The sequence below is a fragment of the Triturus cristatus genome, chromosome 10, assembly GCF_964204655.1.
Source record: "Triturus cristatus chromosome 10, aTriCri1.1, whole genome shotgun sequence".
Lineage (NCBI taxonomy): Eukaryota > Metazoa > Chordata > Amphibia > Caudata > Salamandridae > Triturus > Triturus cristatus.
In genome coordinates, this window is record NC_140593.1 from 215653458 (window position 1) to 215670689 (window position 17232).

At 40.4% G+C, this 17232-nt stretch overlaps 1 protein-coding gene across 4 annotated transcripts in view; it reads right to left on the reverse strand.

The window, feature by feature from the left end:
• Positions 1–17232, reverse strand: part of MALRD1 (MAM and LDL receptor class A domain containing 1) — a 2533556-nt gene that overhangs the window by 1916183 nt on the left and 600141 nt on the right. For all 4 annotated transcript variants that reach the window (XM_085630825.1, XM_085630827.1, XM_085630826.1 and 1 more), the window contains exons 10-11: positions 10077–10229; positions 5203–5308 (exon numbers count right to left, since the gene is read on the reverse strand). In XM_085630825.1, coding sequence (XP_085486951.1) covers positions 5203–5308; positions 10077–10229 — 259 coding nt within the window. The remainder of the gene's footprint in view (positions 1–5202; positions 5309–10076; positions 10230–17232) is intronic.

The following is a 17232-nucleotide window of genomic DNA, read 5'->3' on the forward strand; positions in this document are numbered from 1 at the left end:
TATTTACAAATAGAAGTGCACCATCAGTGGCACTGTTAGCAGGTTTTTAGTAATGACTAGTGTCTTACAGGCACATGCATCAAAGCTTTTTGTGATCGCAAACGGAGCGAATCGCAAAAATCGGCCATTTGCGATCGCAAAAATAGCTTTTGCGATGCATGAAACAACTTGCCACTTGCAATTTAAGAAATCGCACATTTTTGTGATTTCTTAAATTGCGATTGCATTTAAGGAATCGCAAATTGCGATTCCTTAACTGCAATGCAAGATGCCTTTAAAAATAGCGATTTCGCTATTTGGGCCCGCTATTTACAGTGGAATCATACCACATGGTAAATAGCGAAAACTTTGAAAAATGCACTAAAGTGCATTTTTCAAAGTCATAGGTTACACACACATGTCCTTTGGACATGTGTGTGCGCAGCATTTGTGCCCAGATCGATTGCAGGGGTGCAACGGGGTGTCGTCTTGACACCCTTGCACCCTTGAAAATGCATTCTCAATTTGCGATTCTCTAATTGAGAATCGCAAATTGAGAATGTCTTCCCATTGATTCCTATGGGCCTCTTGGCCCATAGGAATGAATGGGGAGGTATTAAGGAATGTTTAGAAATCGCTATTTTTCAAGCGATTTCTACATGCATAGGCTTTTGCGATTCCTTAATTGCGATTCCTTAAAAATCGCAATTAAGGAATCGCAACAGCCAATATTGATGCATGTGCCTGCTAGTCCTTTATTTTTAGCATGACGATAAAATTAAAATGACTCATTGCTGTTTTAACTGTGTCTTAACCATAAGGATTACTCATCTAAATGCAGTCCATATTTAGGCAGCATGAACTTAGCGAGATTTTGTTATTTTAACGGGTGCTGATTAGGTTTTAAACAACTATTTATCGTTAAATATCATATCCTTTATTATCCGCTATTAAAGTGTTGCTATTAACAGATTAAAGGGCTGTACCTAGGCTTGTTTTTAAAAGAGCGTGAGGAAATAATGTAACCAAAGATACAGAAACTCAGTTAATAGTTTTTTTTCTATTCTCCCACATGTGTAAATATATTTTGTATCAGACTGACATATGTTTTTATTATTGTATGTCCATCATTGCAATGATTTTTATTAATCAAACAATAACGTAATTCAATTGTTCGGCGAGTAAATATTAAAGAATGGAATGACATCAACGCAACAATATTCAATAAGGGGAATCATAAATATGAATTTTGTATGTTTGAAATAAAAATAGGACAAAAAACATTCAGTGCCAAATGCAGTCAAAAGGTTGTGGTAGACTGTGAACCAGGCAATATTTGATGCACATCGTGATGATTGTGGATCAGATGCGGGAAATAGGATTGACCTGGTCAGAGTTCTTACTTTGGGACTTAGTCTCAAAATTAAAGCTCAGTCTCTTTTTTAATATTGTTTTTTTATTGATAATCAAAACAACCGGCTTCGCAAATCATGTTGTCACAGCGTAATGAGGTTGTTGCACAGAAATATTGACGAGGCATCACCCCCCTCCCCAACACGGGATACAGATTCGTAGACTCAGCTCTTTTACGGCCCATCCACTCTCATCACGCTGTTCAACATTCGTTTTTCCTATATATCATACTGCTACCCATATTCTGGTCTTCGGCCTTCTAACCTCTGTAAGATCTCCAGTCTCCACACAGTCTTTCCCATTTCTTTCTTGGGGCTACCTATAGGTGCATAGACCACTTGCTCCGCCCTCTGGTACCAGTCAAGGTCCCTTTCCTAGTCTTCCACTGTTGGTATGTTCACAGCCCCCATGCTCTAGCAATATTTCATCTTGTCACCCCGCTGCCATTCTGAGCCAGATCTCTTTGGCCCTAGGCCAATCTTGTTCCCCTTTTATTCCCAGGAGAAGCTATTTGAGTTCCACAGGGACTTCCAGGTTTGTCACCCTCGCCATCACTGCTGTGACTTGTGCCCAGTAGGGTTGGATCTGTTGACAGTCCCAGAGGGTGTAAAAAAGGATTTTTCTGTCCCACAACCCCTTCTCCACAGTGGAGAGTATGCCTTTCCCAAGCTGTATAAGAGCATCCACACGTAATATGATCCATGGAATATCTTATGTGGGATCAGCCTAAATTGTACTCTGATTGACAGTTGTCTGGGGAATTGAAGGGCTTCTATCCACTCATCATCGTCATTGAAGCTCAAAATAGTCAGCAGGCCAAGGAAGCAGGCTGTAACCGAAGAAGGTTCCACAAGGTCGGATCGCCATTGGACCCATTATCAGTGAAGTTGTTGGTTTTGGTGGGAAAAGCCCAGAGCAGGAGAAATTCCAGTTTCATGCCCAGGGAAGTGCACTTACTGCCCACATACTTTTTGGCACTTCACCCTGTCAAGAATTCTACATTTGCACTTAGTCACTGTTTGGAGATCTGAATCCATCACCAGAGTTGTGGTGTGGTTAAAGTACAGGAAGTGGGCGAGGGCAGCATCGTCGTGGTAAGAAGTGAAAAGAGACCTGGTCTTCCAAAGCAAGGGGTGGTGATGCCCACTGGCAACCACCAGCTCAAATGAAGTACTGGCACCTGCAACCACCAGAACAAATGAAGTACTGTCTCCAATTAATGGATGGATAACACTCAGAATTGACAGACTCTGACTAACTGGATTCAGAGTGTTCACAGCACGTCTTGCTGAGATTTAAAGGAGAAGAAATAGGGAGGGTGGTTAAAAAAAAACACCAACTAGTTGACTATTATTAAAATGTCCCCCTGGAAGACATTCTTTCAAAGAAGCAACAATGTATTGTAAGTGGCAAAATCTTGTGACACATCATTAATGTATTTATGCAGCAGCACACGACATCCACAATATGTAAGGTTGTATACATTTTTTATTATTTTGAACCAAAACAAATACTATATAAAACGGAAGCAATAGACTCAGAATAAATCAGCATTTAAATTTAACATATTGATTGTTCAGTGTGTGGACCCCTTATATGCCATATCAACTGTGTTTCTGAAACAAAAGTAAAACATAAACACAACAGCGTGGCTTCTGTGGAACTGCCATTCAAATGTATGTGCAGGAAGACTGTTGGTTGCTAAAAGGAGAAACCAACTAAAAATCGTGCAAAGGTCACCTTGAAAGGGTTCTGTTTCCCCTGCGAGAAAACACCACTTATATGAATCTCTTTGTCACAACTGAGCGCTTCTTTGCTAGTGAAACAAAAAAGCGACTATTGGCTACGCACACTCACAGCAGGCGAATGGCTTAGAAGGGAAGTTTTAAGGGGTCTGTAATGGTTTTAAAATGCACTCATCAAGGACAAACATATTTGCAAGACCGCCTAGGAAATAATTTGTTCTTATGTAAATATGCGTCTTCCTACTCTGTGGTGAGATGTGCTCCTGACAGCCAAAAAAAGGCTGAGACACAGAAAACATTTTTTTACGACAATTTACGAATTCGAATGACCCCCAGCTGTCTCATCAAAGGGTGGGCAATAAGGTAGAGAAAAAGAAAACCCACTGGCTATAAACAGGGTAAAGAAAATGTCCCATCCTTCCTCTCCACATGTGAACAAGAGCCCGTGCTACTCTGTAATTGAGCGAAGTTACCTCCCACAGACTGGAAAGGGTTACGTGCATTCACTAAGCAGCAGACACAGCACAGGCACAACAAGCAACTGGGCAGAAGGGGGAAGGAGCAGTACAATGGGAAGGAATGGGACGATAAAAGAAACAGTTAGCAATATACCTTGTTCCTACGAATCATCTGTTTTAAACATGTTTAAGTAACATGCTCACTGATGACAGCCTCAGAGTACACTGAGACACCGGTCTGTAATACTACAGAAATGTACAAATGGTGTGACAGAACTCCGTAAACCTGGCTCACTCAATGCCAAGAGTTAATTCCTTGCTTCTCCTTGTGGCGTTGGGATCTGATTTTTCCCTCTTTTGGGGATAAGGAAGGAAGCGGGTGAGAGCACAGCTGTCACAACTGGTTCTACACTGGCTGCCTCTTTGCCCATATCATATTAACATATGTACACCCTGTAGATGTGAAGTTGGGCACTAGGGGACACAGCCTTACACTCAGTTGGGGCCAAAGTAGGCGCATGAGCTGTGCTACTGCAGCTGTATCTTCAGCTGAACCAAATGCTGAAAGAAACTGTAATCTAACCAACTGCATGCGACTTCTAAACTAAAATGTGTTCCTCAGGTGGCACCAGTCTTTAATGTGGATTATTTCTGGAACTTTTCATGACATAGTGAATTGTATTACTGTCAACTTAAAAACAAGCAGCTACGGATGCCTGTTCACAAATTCAACTCCTCAAAAATGGCAAACTCTGTCCGGTGGCTCCTGTCCACAAACCAGAAAGTGTAAAAGCAGGAACAATGTTAACTTCACTGTCTCTTACAGCACACCCGGTTCTTCCCCCTCTCTCTCTCCTGCTGAAGGGTAAGGTCACAGGTGAAGCCTGTGGAAAGAAAATAAAGAGCCCTCCCTGGAAAACACCAGATAATTACACAAAGTGTAATGATACAGTGCGTGGCCCCTGCTCATTGGGAGGAAGGAAAAACCAAAAGGAGGGACAAAGAGGCAGGACTGACCACTAGCAAGCAAAGACTTTTCAAGGACACTGAAGCAAAAACATTAAAAGCAGAAGGGTGGCTGTAAGCCCTCAAAGAAGAAAACTAAAGTATATAAGAGGTCTCAAATGCTCGACCTAAAATGGGGAGCGATACAGATTGGAACGTATTAGTTAAGGAACTGAGCCACACATAGACTTGTCTTTCTTTCCTGGCAGATCTCAGGCTGTTAAACAAGATACCATATCTAAGAATGTCAAATGCCACTGAGGGTCAAGCATCTGTAGCCTCCAATGTTGCTACAAATACAAATTCTATGCAATGTCCAAGGCTCAAACCAGGTCCAGCTTGCCCTTAATTGAACAGCTCCTACAATATGGTTACAAACATTATTGTACATACCATAAGGACAACATAGATTTGCACCACATTAACAAAGTTTGATTACAGTTTTTAAAATTCTTAGAATATTTGAACATTTAAAATGTATTGCCTTCAGATTTGTTTAATTTAGGTGGTAACATGTTGATCCACCAACACGACTGAAATGTATATTAGAAATGACAATGATAAATTATTAAAACTTTTGAAGCTAACAAAAAAACGCTTACCAGAAATACACTGTGCAGGAAGCGCCAGCCTGATTCAACTTCCGACTTTGTAATTCTGCAACCTGTGTCAGTCTGGTGCTGTTTTTCAGTATGAACATGAAATGCCCTGAGGGGAAAAAAGATTATATCAGTGTGCAACACAAAATCAGTCAAATATGTTTAAGTTTGAAACAGTTAAAAAGGAAGCCCTGCTGCTCATCGCTGTTCTGCCTAACGCATTTTTGCTAACAAAAGTAATCATGGTATATCACCAAAACATAGTTAATTAGGGCAGGCGGGATTTGCATTGATTTGAGTTTAACATATGGAGGCATGGCCGAACCACCCACATGATGGCCGCAGGTCCGTGAAGCTCCGTGCAGCGTAGGAGACTTCATTGTGTTCGGGGCAGCAGTTTGTTTCAACCAGGGAATGCATTGAAGGTTTTTGAATGCAAATGCAGGGGAAGCAGGTATTTTTCTTCTTCGGCTTCATTTGAGTCATTGTTATGAAGTTACTCCCCCACATCGGGGAACTTAGATTCGGTGGTCGCAGCCGCCGTTTTATTAATTAAGGAGCCCAGCAGTGCTTGCATTCTCCTCACGCCACCGCGTTCCCTTCTAATTTGTTTTCTGAGGACTTTAGGCGTTAGGTGAAAACCCCACTGAATAGGGAATTACCATGTCAGACCCGTTCTTCCAGTAATAAAATAAGTATTCTCCATTCCATGGAGTTTTACCATATACATTTACCACTTGCTCTGTGGGTGAGCTAGGGATAAGGAAGGGGAGTTGACAGGAGGTAAGGGGGAATATTTAATGGGGGAGGATCATTTTAAACTTTATTAAAGTGGTAAAAGGTAGGGAAATTGATTTCTTTTTTTTAAACAACGTTATAAATAAGTTTATGGCCGCGTACCGCAGTAGTTTGAGAGTCTATTGTGAAATTCAGTGAAAATACTATGGTGACATATATCACAAAGTTTAAATGCCTTATAACCTACAAATCACTTACTCTACTTAACTGCAGTACCCAAAAGACATCTTTTGTGCATCTTAAGTATACATTTCATGTAAATCCATTCAACTGTTATCACACTACATCAAATACAATAGTCTATGAAAAATGCATTGCTGAAAAAAATGTGTTTTGGGACTCCCTCCTTTTATCTCTGCACCCTCTTTACGATTCACCACAAAAATGTATATCATCTCAATATGTAGAAAATGCAATAGGTCTGAAAGGTTTGGTGGTGATTTGTCAAACGGGTGTAAAGTTATTACGAAGCTGTAAAATCTGTGGAATTCCTATCTCTTGGGATACTGACTATAACTACAGAATGGCAATCAAATGTAATGCAATTTCTTTTTTTTCATATATTGTATTTATTATGTATTTGATTATTGGTTTACATAATCGTGTGTCCAAATGTGTCTTTCAGTTGTTCATGTAGTAATTCTAAAACTACATACAGAGTCTAATTTATTTTTGGGCTTCCTTGATACTATTAGAAGGATTGTGCTACATATGAAGCCAAAAGTGAAATCATTGTTGCTGTTATAAAAATTGAGTTTAGCACTTTTTTTCTTGTGGCCAATTATGTCCTCCAAATAACAGTTTGCGTATCTTGCTGTTAGGCCACTTTTTCATTGTGTTGCACAAGGGTGCAGAAGGAAGTTTAATTTTGTGTGGCTTATTGGGCACATTTTTTTGTGAGCTGGAGAGCATGCAAAGTAAACGTATTGCAGATTAATACACATACTTTCCATCATGTATATGTATTTGTTTACAGGTTTCCATTAGAATTGGACTATAAATGGGTCTTTCAGTTGTTCATGTAGTAAATCTGAAACTTTATATATGCAGTCTAGTTTATTTCTGGGGGATTCCTTGCTACTTTGTGTATATTTGTGTTACACATATATCACTAAGTTGTTGGCTCATGGAAATTTGTGTATGATCAACTCTGTAAGACTATTTGTATTGTCATGATTCACTAAATAAAGATCAATAAGAAATGAAAAAAGTTTTTGGCTCTTATAACTTTATTGGTAAAAGCAAAAAATAATCATCTACATAGTCTAATACCATTTGCTTTGAAATTTCATTGCTACCTGTTAGAAATGGGGGGTCTCTAATTGGCAATGGTTTGCACCATTATCCAAGTAGGCACTCTTTTTCCTAGTCAGGGTAAGGGTGATACACTTCTAAAATAACCCTTGCTCACCCCCTTGGTAGCTTGGTACGAGTAGATATGCTTATCTCAGAAGCAGTGCGTAAAGCATTTGTGCATACAGACAGTAAAACAGTGAAAACACTACAAATGGACACCACACCAGTTAGAAAAATCGCAAATCTTTATCTAAACCAATAAGACCAAATATAACAAAAATCTAACATACAACACTGTAAAAAGAGGTACTTTGCAAGATAACCTTTAAATTGCAGAAATATCTACAAAACACAGTTCTTCCAAGTCTGCAGCTCTGTCCGGGGCTACCGCGATGCTAAAAACAACAGAGTCTAACAGTTCTAGCCAACCGCATTGGTACAGTTCAGCTGTGGTGTTGACAGACTTGTAGACAGTACCTCTCTTGTTGTGGTCAATACCATTTGTACGAGTCGGTCGGGCCAATCGTTACAGTTGCGTTTTGAAGTAAATTGATCCAGTGGGCGGTGCCCTCTTGGTGCGGTGCAGGCAAGCGGCTCAGTGATGGTTGCCCAGCGGTGTTGGTGAGACCAAGGCTAAAATGCGGAGTGAGGTGATGATTGATGCAGTGCTGGCACGGTGCAGGCGACGGAGCCGGTGGATGTTCGGGGTGGTAGCGTCTGGCCAGAGTGAAACGAGGCGGTGCGGAGTGTGGGGCCCGCAGAATGCGGTGCATGCAACTGCTTGCTGATAGTCAGTGGCCTTGGTGAGATCAGGGATTCGGTGCAAAGTGCAGCAGTGCCTTCTGTGGTGACTGCATGACACGGAACCAGAGACGAACTCTGTGACAGAGTCAGGTCTCTTTTCTTCTGTGGCAGCTGAAACCAGCAGTTCCAGAGACGGTGCCCAGAAGGTTGGGATGAGGTTTTTGCTTTTCCTGAGAATTCTTGAACAGGGGGAAAGCTCTACCTGAAGCCCTTGTAGATACTTTGTCAAGCAGGATACACACACAGTTCCTCTCTTTGGCAGAAACAGCTACTGCAGGCCAACCCCAGACAGCACACAGCAAAGGTGCAGTACTTCTCCTCCAGCTTCTCCCAGCTCTTCCCTTTGGCAGAGGTTCCTCTTGAATTCCAAAAGCAATCTAAAATTCAGGGGTCTGGGTCCCACTTTTTATAGCACAAATTCCCTTGGTCTCTGGTGGCAAAGAAACTCTTTGCCCAGCCAAAACCAGTTCTGTCCTCTTTGGTGCAACTTCCTAGCAGGAGATGGAGAAAGCATTGTCCAAGGCAGACCAGGCCCATTCAGGTATGAAAGAAATCTCCTCCCACTACTATGAATGCAGCCCAGGTCTATTCAGGCCCAGCCCTGACTCACCCTGGAAAGGCAGGGCACACCTTACCCCCCCTCCCCAATTGGCTATCTGAAAAGAATGCACAACCACAGCCCTGTCACTCCAAAGCCAGAGAGTCAATACACAAACCTACCAGAGGCACACTGGATGGCTAAGCAAGAAAATGCCCACTTTCTAAAAGTGGTATTTTCAAACACAGAATGTAAAAATTATCCATACTAAAAGATGCATCTTTATATTCTGAGTTCAGGCATACTAAACTTTACCTTCCTATCGTGGGACAGATAGCCTTTCAATAGTGAGAAACGAAATTGGCAGTATTTCACTATCAGGACCTGCCACATCATGAGGGCATGTCCTACCTTTCACATATACTGCACCCTGCCCACATGGGTACCTTGGGCCTACTGTAGGGGTGACTCACATGTAAGAAAAGGGAAGGTTAGGGCATGGCAAGTGGGTGCACGTGCCAGGTTGACATGGCAGTAGAGAGTGCACGCAGACGATACAGTGGCAGGCCTGACACACTTTTGCAAGGCTGCTTGTGTGGGTGGCACAATCAGTGCTGCAAGCCCCCTAGCAGCATTTGATTTACAGGCCCTGGGCACACACAGTGCACTGTACTAGGGACTTAACAGTAAACCAAATAAGCCAATTATGAAAACAATAATCCATGACAACAATTTACAGAGGAAGCACTTGCACTTTGGCACTGAACAGCAGTGGGAACGCGCCCAAAGCATCTAGACCAGCAAAAAACAAAGTTCAACACACAGTAAAAACACAGGAGGCAAAGGCAAAAAATACAGGGGAAACCCGCATCAAGGATGCCAGGTCTAACACTACCGTCCAGCCACTTTGCCACTGCATGAAATTTAAATGCTTATTTTGGGACCCCCCCATCATTCTTTGCACCCCCTTGACCAAACACCGCCAAAATGTAAATCCTTCCCCAATGTAATGGGTGCAATAGGTCTGTAATGTTTTGCAAAGATTCGTCAAATCGGTGCAAAGGTATTAACCCCTTCAGTGCCCGCCCCTTTCCCCGCCCAGTGCCGGCCGTTGCATTAGCGGGCGGGGTCTATGACGAGCTGGACTCGTCATGGGCACAGCGCCACCGCGGCCCATGACGAGTCCAGCTCGTCATGGGCACTGAAGGGGTTAAAGGACAAAAAATCCAAGAAATTCCTTTCTCTGGTAACCCTAACTATAACTACAGAGGGGCTACTGCCACTGATATATATATATGTATAGAGCGAGAGAGAGAAAGACATGGATGACAGATAAAAATAATCACTGCTAATATTTAATATAAGCACTAACAATTGAAGTACTTCCACATTGTCTGCAAGGTAACAAATCAGTCAATGTGTTTGGAAGTCTCTTACATACCTTGTGTGTGATTGTATGTATGATCTCGGGGTGGAGCCTGGGGTTGGATTTGAGAAGGAAGTGCATTGCTGGAACTTCGTATCCAATCAAAGCCATCTGAACTGAAACGTTCAAACCAGCCACAACTATTGTGTTCAAAATCACATATGCTATCTGTTGAGAAATGCAGTGAACAAATTTAGAAAAAGTTGAGCATTTATGGAGTTAGCAGAACAGAGTAAACATTCTCTACTATAATATAAAAACAATATTTTATTGAAGATAAAATTAGTTCATGCCCTTTAGAAGGCAGTACCTCACAGATAACCCAACATCTGAGGGTAGATCACAATTTGTGAATAGATTGTTACAATTGTTTAGAAGGTCTACATTACCCACAAAACATCAAAACGTCAAAGCTTGGAATTTTGTGCATTTATTTCACAGACATCAGTTTAATGCTACCTATACCTTTATATGTATGTCACAACCACATCTGCAGATTTAGGTATCAATCCATCAAGTGAATACTTCTTATGCTAACAGCATCTATATAGTGCAGTTTTAACAATTGTACAGTTGAAAACTTCTTAGGATGCTCGGAGGCATTTTATGGCTCTAGAATTGCCATTCACTGAATATATTTATACACACACAGTATATATATATATATATATATATATATAAACGTCTCACCATCAGAGCTAAATCACTGGCAGCCTAACAAGAGATAATACATAAGGTTAAGAACATACGCTTAGAAATCAGAAATAGAGACCTGATTATTTCGATTATAAAGCAGCAAAGTCTTACATAAACCAATAAAGTTTCAAGGGGGTATAATAGCAATCAAGACATTCATCCCAGTTCTGAAAGAGCTTACAGTTATATAACCAAATTATGGTAAGCTCAGTCACCCAAATGCCAAGACAATTCTTCTTCCGAATTTAAACCTGCTGGGATCTTAGTATCGAGTTCCATAATGTACCTAGACTCAAGTTGACGTAATTTGCGAATTCTATCGCCACCTCTCATAGAGGGCAAGATTCGGTCTAAGACAAAAAATCTTAAAAGATTGCGGTTACTTTTGTGGAACTCCTCAAAGTGCCTGGCAATGGGGGACAATTTATCCTTGTTTTGGATTGCCCTCATATGCTCCAAGATGCGTTTCTTAGCAGCAAACATAGTGCTGCCCACATATTTCTTGGGACAAGGGCATATCAACACATAGACACAATAGTCTGACAAGCATGTCAAGTGTTTCTCAATGCGTCTATTGCTGTCAGAAACTGGAAAATACACTGTTTTAACATTGGTACTGGTTTTGCATGCCTTACACGACATGCATGTAAAAAAACCTTGTTAATTAAACCAAGAAGAAGTAGTCAAGTTGACTGTGTAAACTGGTACTATACTCATATTATGCATTGTAGAATAATGATTATTACATGGATATTCTCCTTTCAGATATCGGGTCAGGCCAACCACTTGGATAGGATACTCCTTTATTTATTTAAGTTTTGTGGAATATTCACCCACTTGGGTAGGATGTGGAGATGGGGCGAACTCTTAGGCTTTAGACCTATAATACGATGTTAAGGTAATTTGGGAACAAGGTTCAATGAATTTATAGTGTGTGAATGAGACAAAAAAAGAAAATAGAAGATTAAGCAAACCTGTTTATTATTGGTACATTGCTCACACTGATATGTTTGCAGAAATGTGAATTAACAATTTTTGTTCTCGGTACTGTTTTGTTAATTGTATAACTTTATTGAGATTGAATTTCAAAGGTAAATATCACAATTATGTTACCATTCAAAGATGGCCGCCAAAGTCTCAACCAGACACAGATACAAACTGTAGTCCTCTTTTTATGTTATTGCACGCCAGACTTGCGCACAGTGCCGATGCCTTTTTTCTTTTGTGTTAATGTATTTAACTGTTGAAATCAAACAGATATTTACCCGTGACCAAGACGATATGTTCGTCGAAACGCGTTGGGTAAAACTTTTGGCTTGAAGCACATTAAAATCGTGTGAAGGAACTTTGGATATGCTGTGTCGTTTTTGGGGAGGAGTGCCTTCGTGTACGAGATACACATGGTGAGACGTTTATAATAACAGGATTTCCTCGGACCCTGTTTGTGCACCGCCGCATTTGTGTCCCGGAGGACTGAGGAAGTGGACAGTTTATATATATATATAATATATATATATATATATATATATATATATATATATATATATATATATATATATATATATATATATATATATTATATATATTATCTACTGGCAGTCGCCAGGAGATAGTTATAATTAGGACCGAGTTTCCATAGGAAATCTGAAAATTCTATTTTGAATAACTTTGGCGCCGGTTGACGAATCCTCGCAAAATTTTCAAAATAGGTGGGGCGCTCCGCTCCTACCCTAAAAGTCTTGGGGGGATTCGTCAAGCAGGGGCCGAGAAAAAAGGGGGGTCCCAAAACGCATTTTCCCCATGCATTTTTCCATAGGGACCTTTAGTCCAAGGTACAGCCCGAACGGCTGAACAGAATTATTTGAAATTTGGCAAAGAGAAAGTCCTCAGGTCAGGGATGTGCCTTTTGAATATCTGGAGTCAATCTGTTCAGTAGTTCCTGAGAAAATTGCAGTTAAAAGTACATTCATATCTATAGCCACGCACCGTACGCGTACCGTACATGTACCATACGCGCACGGCGCGAGCGTAATTCTGATTGGTGGTTACATGACACATTACATTCCAGTCGGTCGAAATCAGGAAGTGTCGGCCGCCATTTTGTGTGTCTAGCAAAGAAAAACAAAGGTGAACAACGTGAAAAGGGGGCAAGGTAGAGAGTTGCAAACCCCCTAGCCTTTGTCAGGGGGTCCAAGAGGGACCCAGAAGTGTGAAAATATATAGATATATATTTTTTTAAATCGCGGGGTACACGTACTGTGCGCGTACAGTACGCGTACAGCGGTAAAAAAAAAATAGATTTAAAAATCAAAATTAAATGTTTAGATGTTAGGTGGCTCTAAAAAGAGCAGTTGTGTTTATGAAGTGTTATTTTGGTACCTACAAGTAAGTACCGATGCAGAGTCTAAAGTTCAAGAGGAAGACTCTGTTCCCTTCATCATTGAAATGTACACCGTCTCCTCTATAAATGTCTTACATGTTGTAACGCAATTTGTTGTGGTATATAGAACTCATACCATAGTCTCAGAGGAAAGCAGAAACAGACTTATTGACGTGCTTTCTTGCTTTGTCAATCTGCGGACAAAATTGGTTGGACCAGTTCCATTTTTGCCTTTGGCATATATTAGAATATACAAAGGCAGTTTGTGGAAAAAGTGACATCAATTGCGCAAAGGTGTCCTTAATAAGCATTTCCATACCTACCCCAGTTAAAGTGCCTAGGTCATTTCCACCACAGTGCACAATAATAAGGTTAGGCTGTGGGAGATGTAGAAAGGTTTTCACCAAAGGCATTAATTGGTGCCACTTTAACCCTCTCTGACCAATCCATTTAATGTCTACATTTGGCGAAGCAAGGTCTTTCACAATACCTCTTTTTTCGGTAAACTCTTCACTCCAGAAGACATAGCTATGACCTACAATCCACACTGTGAACATCTTTCAAGGAGATCTGGATGCACTCAGAAGGTGTCTTTCAGTAGAATGGCAATATGAAAAGAAAGATAGTTGTAAAATGGAGGCTAACATACTTTTTTTTTTTTTTTTAAAGAACTGATTGGCTGAGTCAAACCATTTTACAGTTTAAACTAGGCTGTATGTTTAGATTTTTACAAGCATGTTTTGTATTGGTTCAGAAAAATGTGTACCCACAGAACATTACTTTGGATTTGCTGTTAGGTTTGAAAAGTCAAGCACTCTTGCTCTAAGGATTAGAAACATTGTGTGCTGAACTTATGACCTCTCTGCACACACCAGTGTTCCATGACCTGTTGCTATGGTAGCAGGCAGAAGTCATGTTGGGGGAAGGGATCATTTGGAAAGGGTTGAAATTTCCAACCAATAGAAATGTGTGTTTCCATTTGAAAAAAATGTGGGAAGCACTGTGATTTGGACTTAACATGTATATGTGTGAAAAAAGAGAGGGAAACATTGCCATTAACTGGTTCTGGTGAGAGGAGAGAGGTGTACAGCTCAGAGATTGTTGCTGTGATAATTTGCTGTTTGAGTGCCACATTTCTTTCTGAACTAACTACTTTTAAAGGTGAGTTATGAATTTGAGAGGGGATGTATGTGCTGCATTTCGATATAAATAATACAAATGTGATTCTTCTTTTAAAGCTGTGTTTCACATTTTGTGTTTTGGGAGATATTTAACTGTCTTGAACTTGTAAGATATTATTGAGTATGTCTTCACCATAAGTTAAGGTGTACTGGTATCACCCAGGAATACTGTTTTCTGCCTAGAATCACACCATGAGACAGTGTGCACACAGGAATTGTTATCAGAGATTTTATTTGTGTTGCTCTTGCTCTGTTAGCCTTGCACTCGCAGGAAAGGGGCAGTTTGTTTTCTTGAACTGTAATGGTTAGCATTCAGCAGAAATCACTTTCTCACAAATGAGAGGCAAATGCTAACACATTTTAAATTAACATGGAACATTTTCCTTCCACTTTTAAAGTTGTGTTTTATATTTTATGATAAGGAAGATATTTAAGTGCCTTGAACTTGTAAGATATTATGGAGTATGTCTTCTCTAGAAGTTAAGGTGTACTGGTATCACCCAGGAATACTGTTTTCTGCCTAGAATCACACCATGAGTCTGTGTGCACAAAGGAATTGTTGTCAGAGATTTAATTTGTGTTGGTCTGGTTCTGTAAGAATGGCATTCGTAGGAAAGGGGCAGCTTGTTTTTTTAGAACTGTGATGGTTTGTATTCAGCATAAAAAAGCTGAAAAATATAATGGTCATGGTCTCAAAAAGCTGTTTGGGCATGTGCTCTTTTCTATTTCTGAAAAATATAATGAAAATGTGTCAGACTGTTAGAGTAATTATCACTTGCTCTACCACAGTAGTAAGTGTGCTTTCAAATTGCAAATCAAATTTCGTTTTCTGCCTAGAATCACACCATGAGTCTGTGCGCACACAGGAATTGTTGTCAGAGATTCAATTCGTGTTACTCTGGTTCTTTTAGAATTGCATTCGTAGGAAAGGGGCAGCTGGTTTTCTTGAACTGTGATGGCTAGAATTCAGCCTAAATTAATATGTCACAAATGAGAGGGCAATGCTAACACATTTGAAATCATCATGGTAGATTTTCCTTCCACTCCTGCAATGGGTCATGTAGTTTGTACATGTTCAAAAGATCTATTAACCCTTACCACACATGTAGTGTTACATACATGTCTCCAGTGTTTATGCAGTTGTGCAAGCGTCCATGCAGATCTCTTTTGCACCTGACAGTAGACAGTCTCCAGAAGCACACTCTTAGCAGAGAGCAAGCTGTTTCTCATGTACAGTCATGCTTACTATTCAGCGCTGTGTGGTGTTTCAGATAGCAGTGAGTAACGCTAATACATTGAACATCACCAAGGCTCATTTCCTTTGCTAGAGTGTAGTGCGTCATTCAGGTTGCACATGTTCATGGTCTCAAAAAGCTGTTTGGGCATGTGCTCTTTTCTATTTCTGAAAAATATAATGAAAATGTGTCAGACTGTTAGAGTAATTATCACTTGCTCTACCACAGTAGTAAGTGTGCTTTCAAATTGCAAATCAAATTTCGTTTTCTGCCTAGAATCACACCATGAGTCTGTGCGCACACAGGAATTGTTTTCAGAGATTCAATTCGTGTTACTCTGGTTCTTTTAGAATTGCATTCGTAGGAAAGGGGCAGCTTGTTTTCTTGAACTGTGATGGCTAGCATTCAGCCCAAATTAATATGTCACAAATGAGAGGGCAATGCTAACACATTTGAAATCAACATGGTAGATTTTCCTTCCACTCCTGCAATGGGTCATGTAGTTTGTACATGTTCAAAAGTCCTATTAACCCTTACCAGACATGTAGTGTTACATACATGTCTCCAGTGTTTATGCAGTTGTGCAAGCGTCCATGCAGATCTCTCTTGCACCTGACAGTAGACAGTCTCCAGAAGCACACTCTTAGCAGAGAGCAAGCTGTTTCTCATGTACAGTCATGCCTACTATTCAGCGCTGTGTGGTGTTTCAGATAGCAGTGAGTAACGCTAATACATTGAACATCACCAAGGCTCATTTCCTTTGCTAGAGTGTAGTACGTCATTCAGGTTGCACATGTTCATGGTCTCAAAAAGCTGTTTGGGCATGCGCTCTTTTCTATTTCTGAAAAATATAATGAAAATGTGTCAGACTGTTAGAGTAATTATCACTTGCTCTACCACAGTAGTAAGTGTGCTTTCAAATTGCAAATCAAATTTCGTTTTCTGCCTAGAATCACACCATGAGTCTGTGCGCACACAGGAATTGTTGTCAGAGATTCAATTCGTGTTACTCTGGTTCTTTTAGAATTGCATTCGTAGGAAAGGGGAAGCTTGTTTTCTTGAACTGTGATGGCTAGCATTCAGCCCAAATTAATATGTCACAAATGAGAGGGCAATGCTAACACATTTGAAATCAACATGGTAGATTTTCCTTCCACTCCTGCAATGGGTCATGTAGTTTGTACATGTTCAAAAGTCCTATTAACCCTTACCACACATGTAGTGTTACATACATGTCTCCAGTGTTTAAGCAGTTGTGCAAGCGTCCATGCAGATCTCTTTTGCACCTGACAGTAGACAGTCTCCAGAAGCACACTCTTAGCAGAGAGCAAGCTCTTTCTCATGTACAGTCATGCTTACTATTCAGCGCTGTGTGGTGTTTCAGATAGCAGTGAGTAACGCTAATACATTGAACATCACCAAGGCTCATTTCCTTTGCTAGAGTGTAGTACGTCATTCAAGTTGCACATGTTCATGGTCTCAAAAAGCTGGTTGGGCATGTGCTCTTTTCTATTTCTGAAAAATATAATGAAAATGTGTCAGACTGTTAGAGTAATTATCACTTGCTCTACCACAGTAGTATGTGTGCTTTTAAATTGCAAATCAAATTTCGTTTTCTGCCTAGAATCACACCATGAGTCTGTGCGCACACAGGAATTGTTGTCAGAGATTCAATTCGT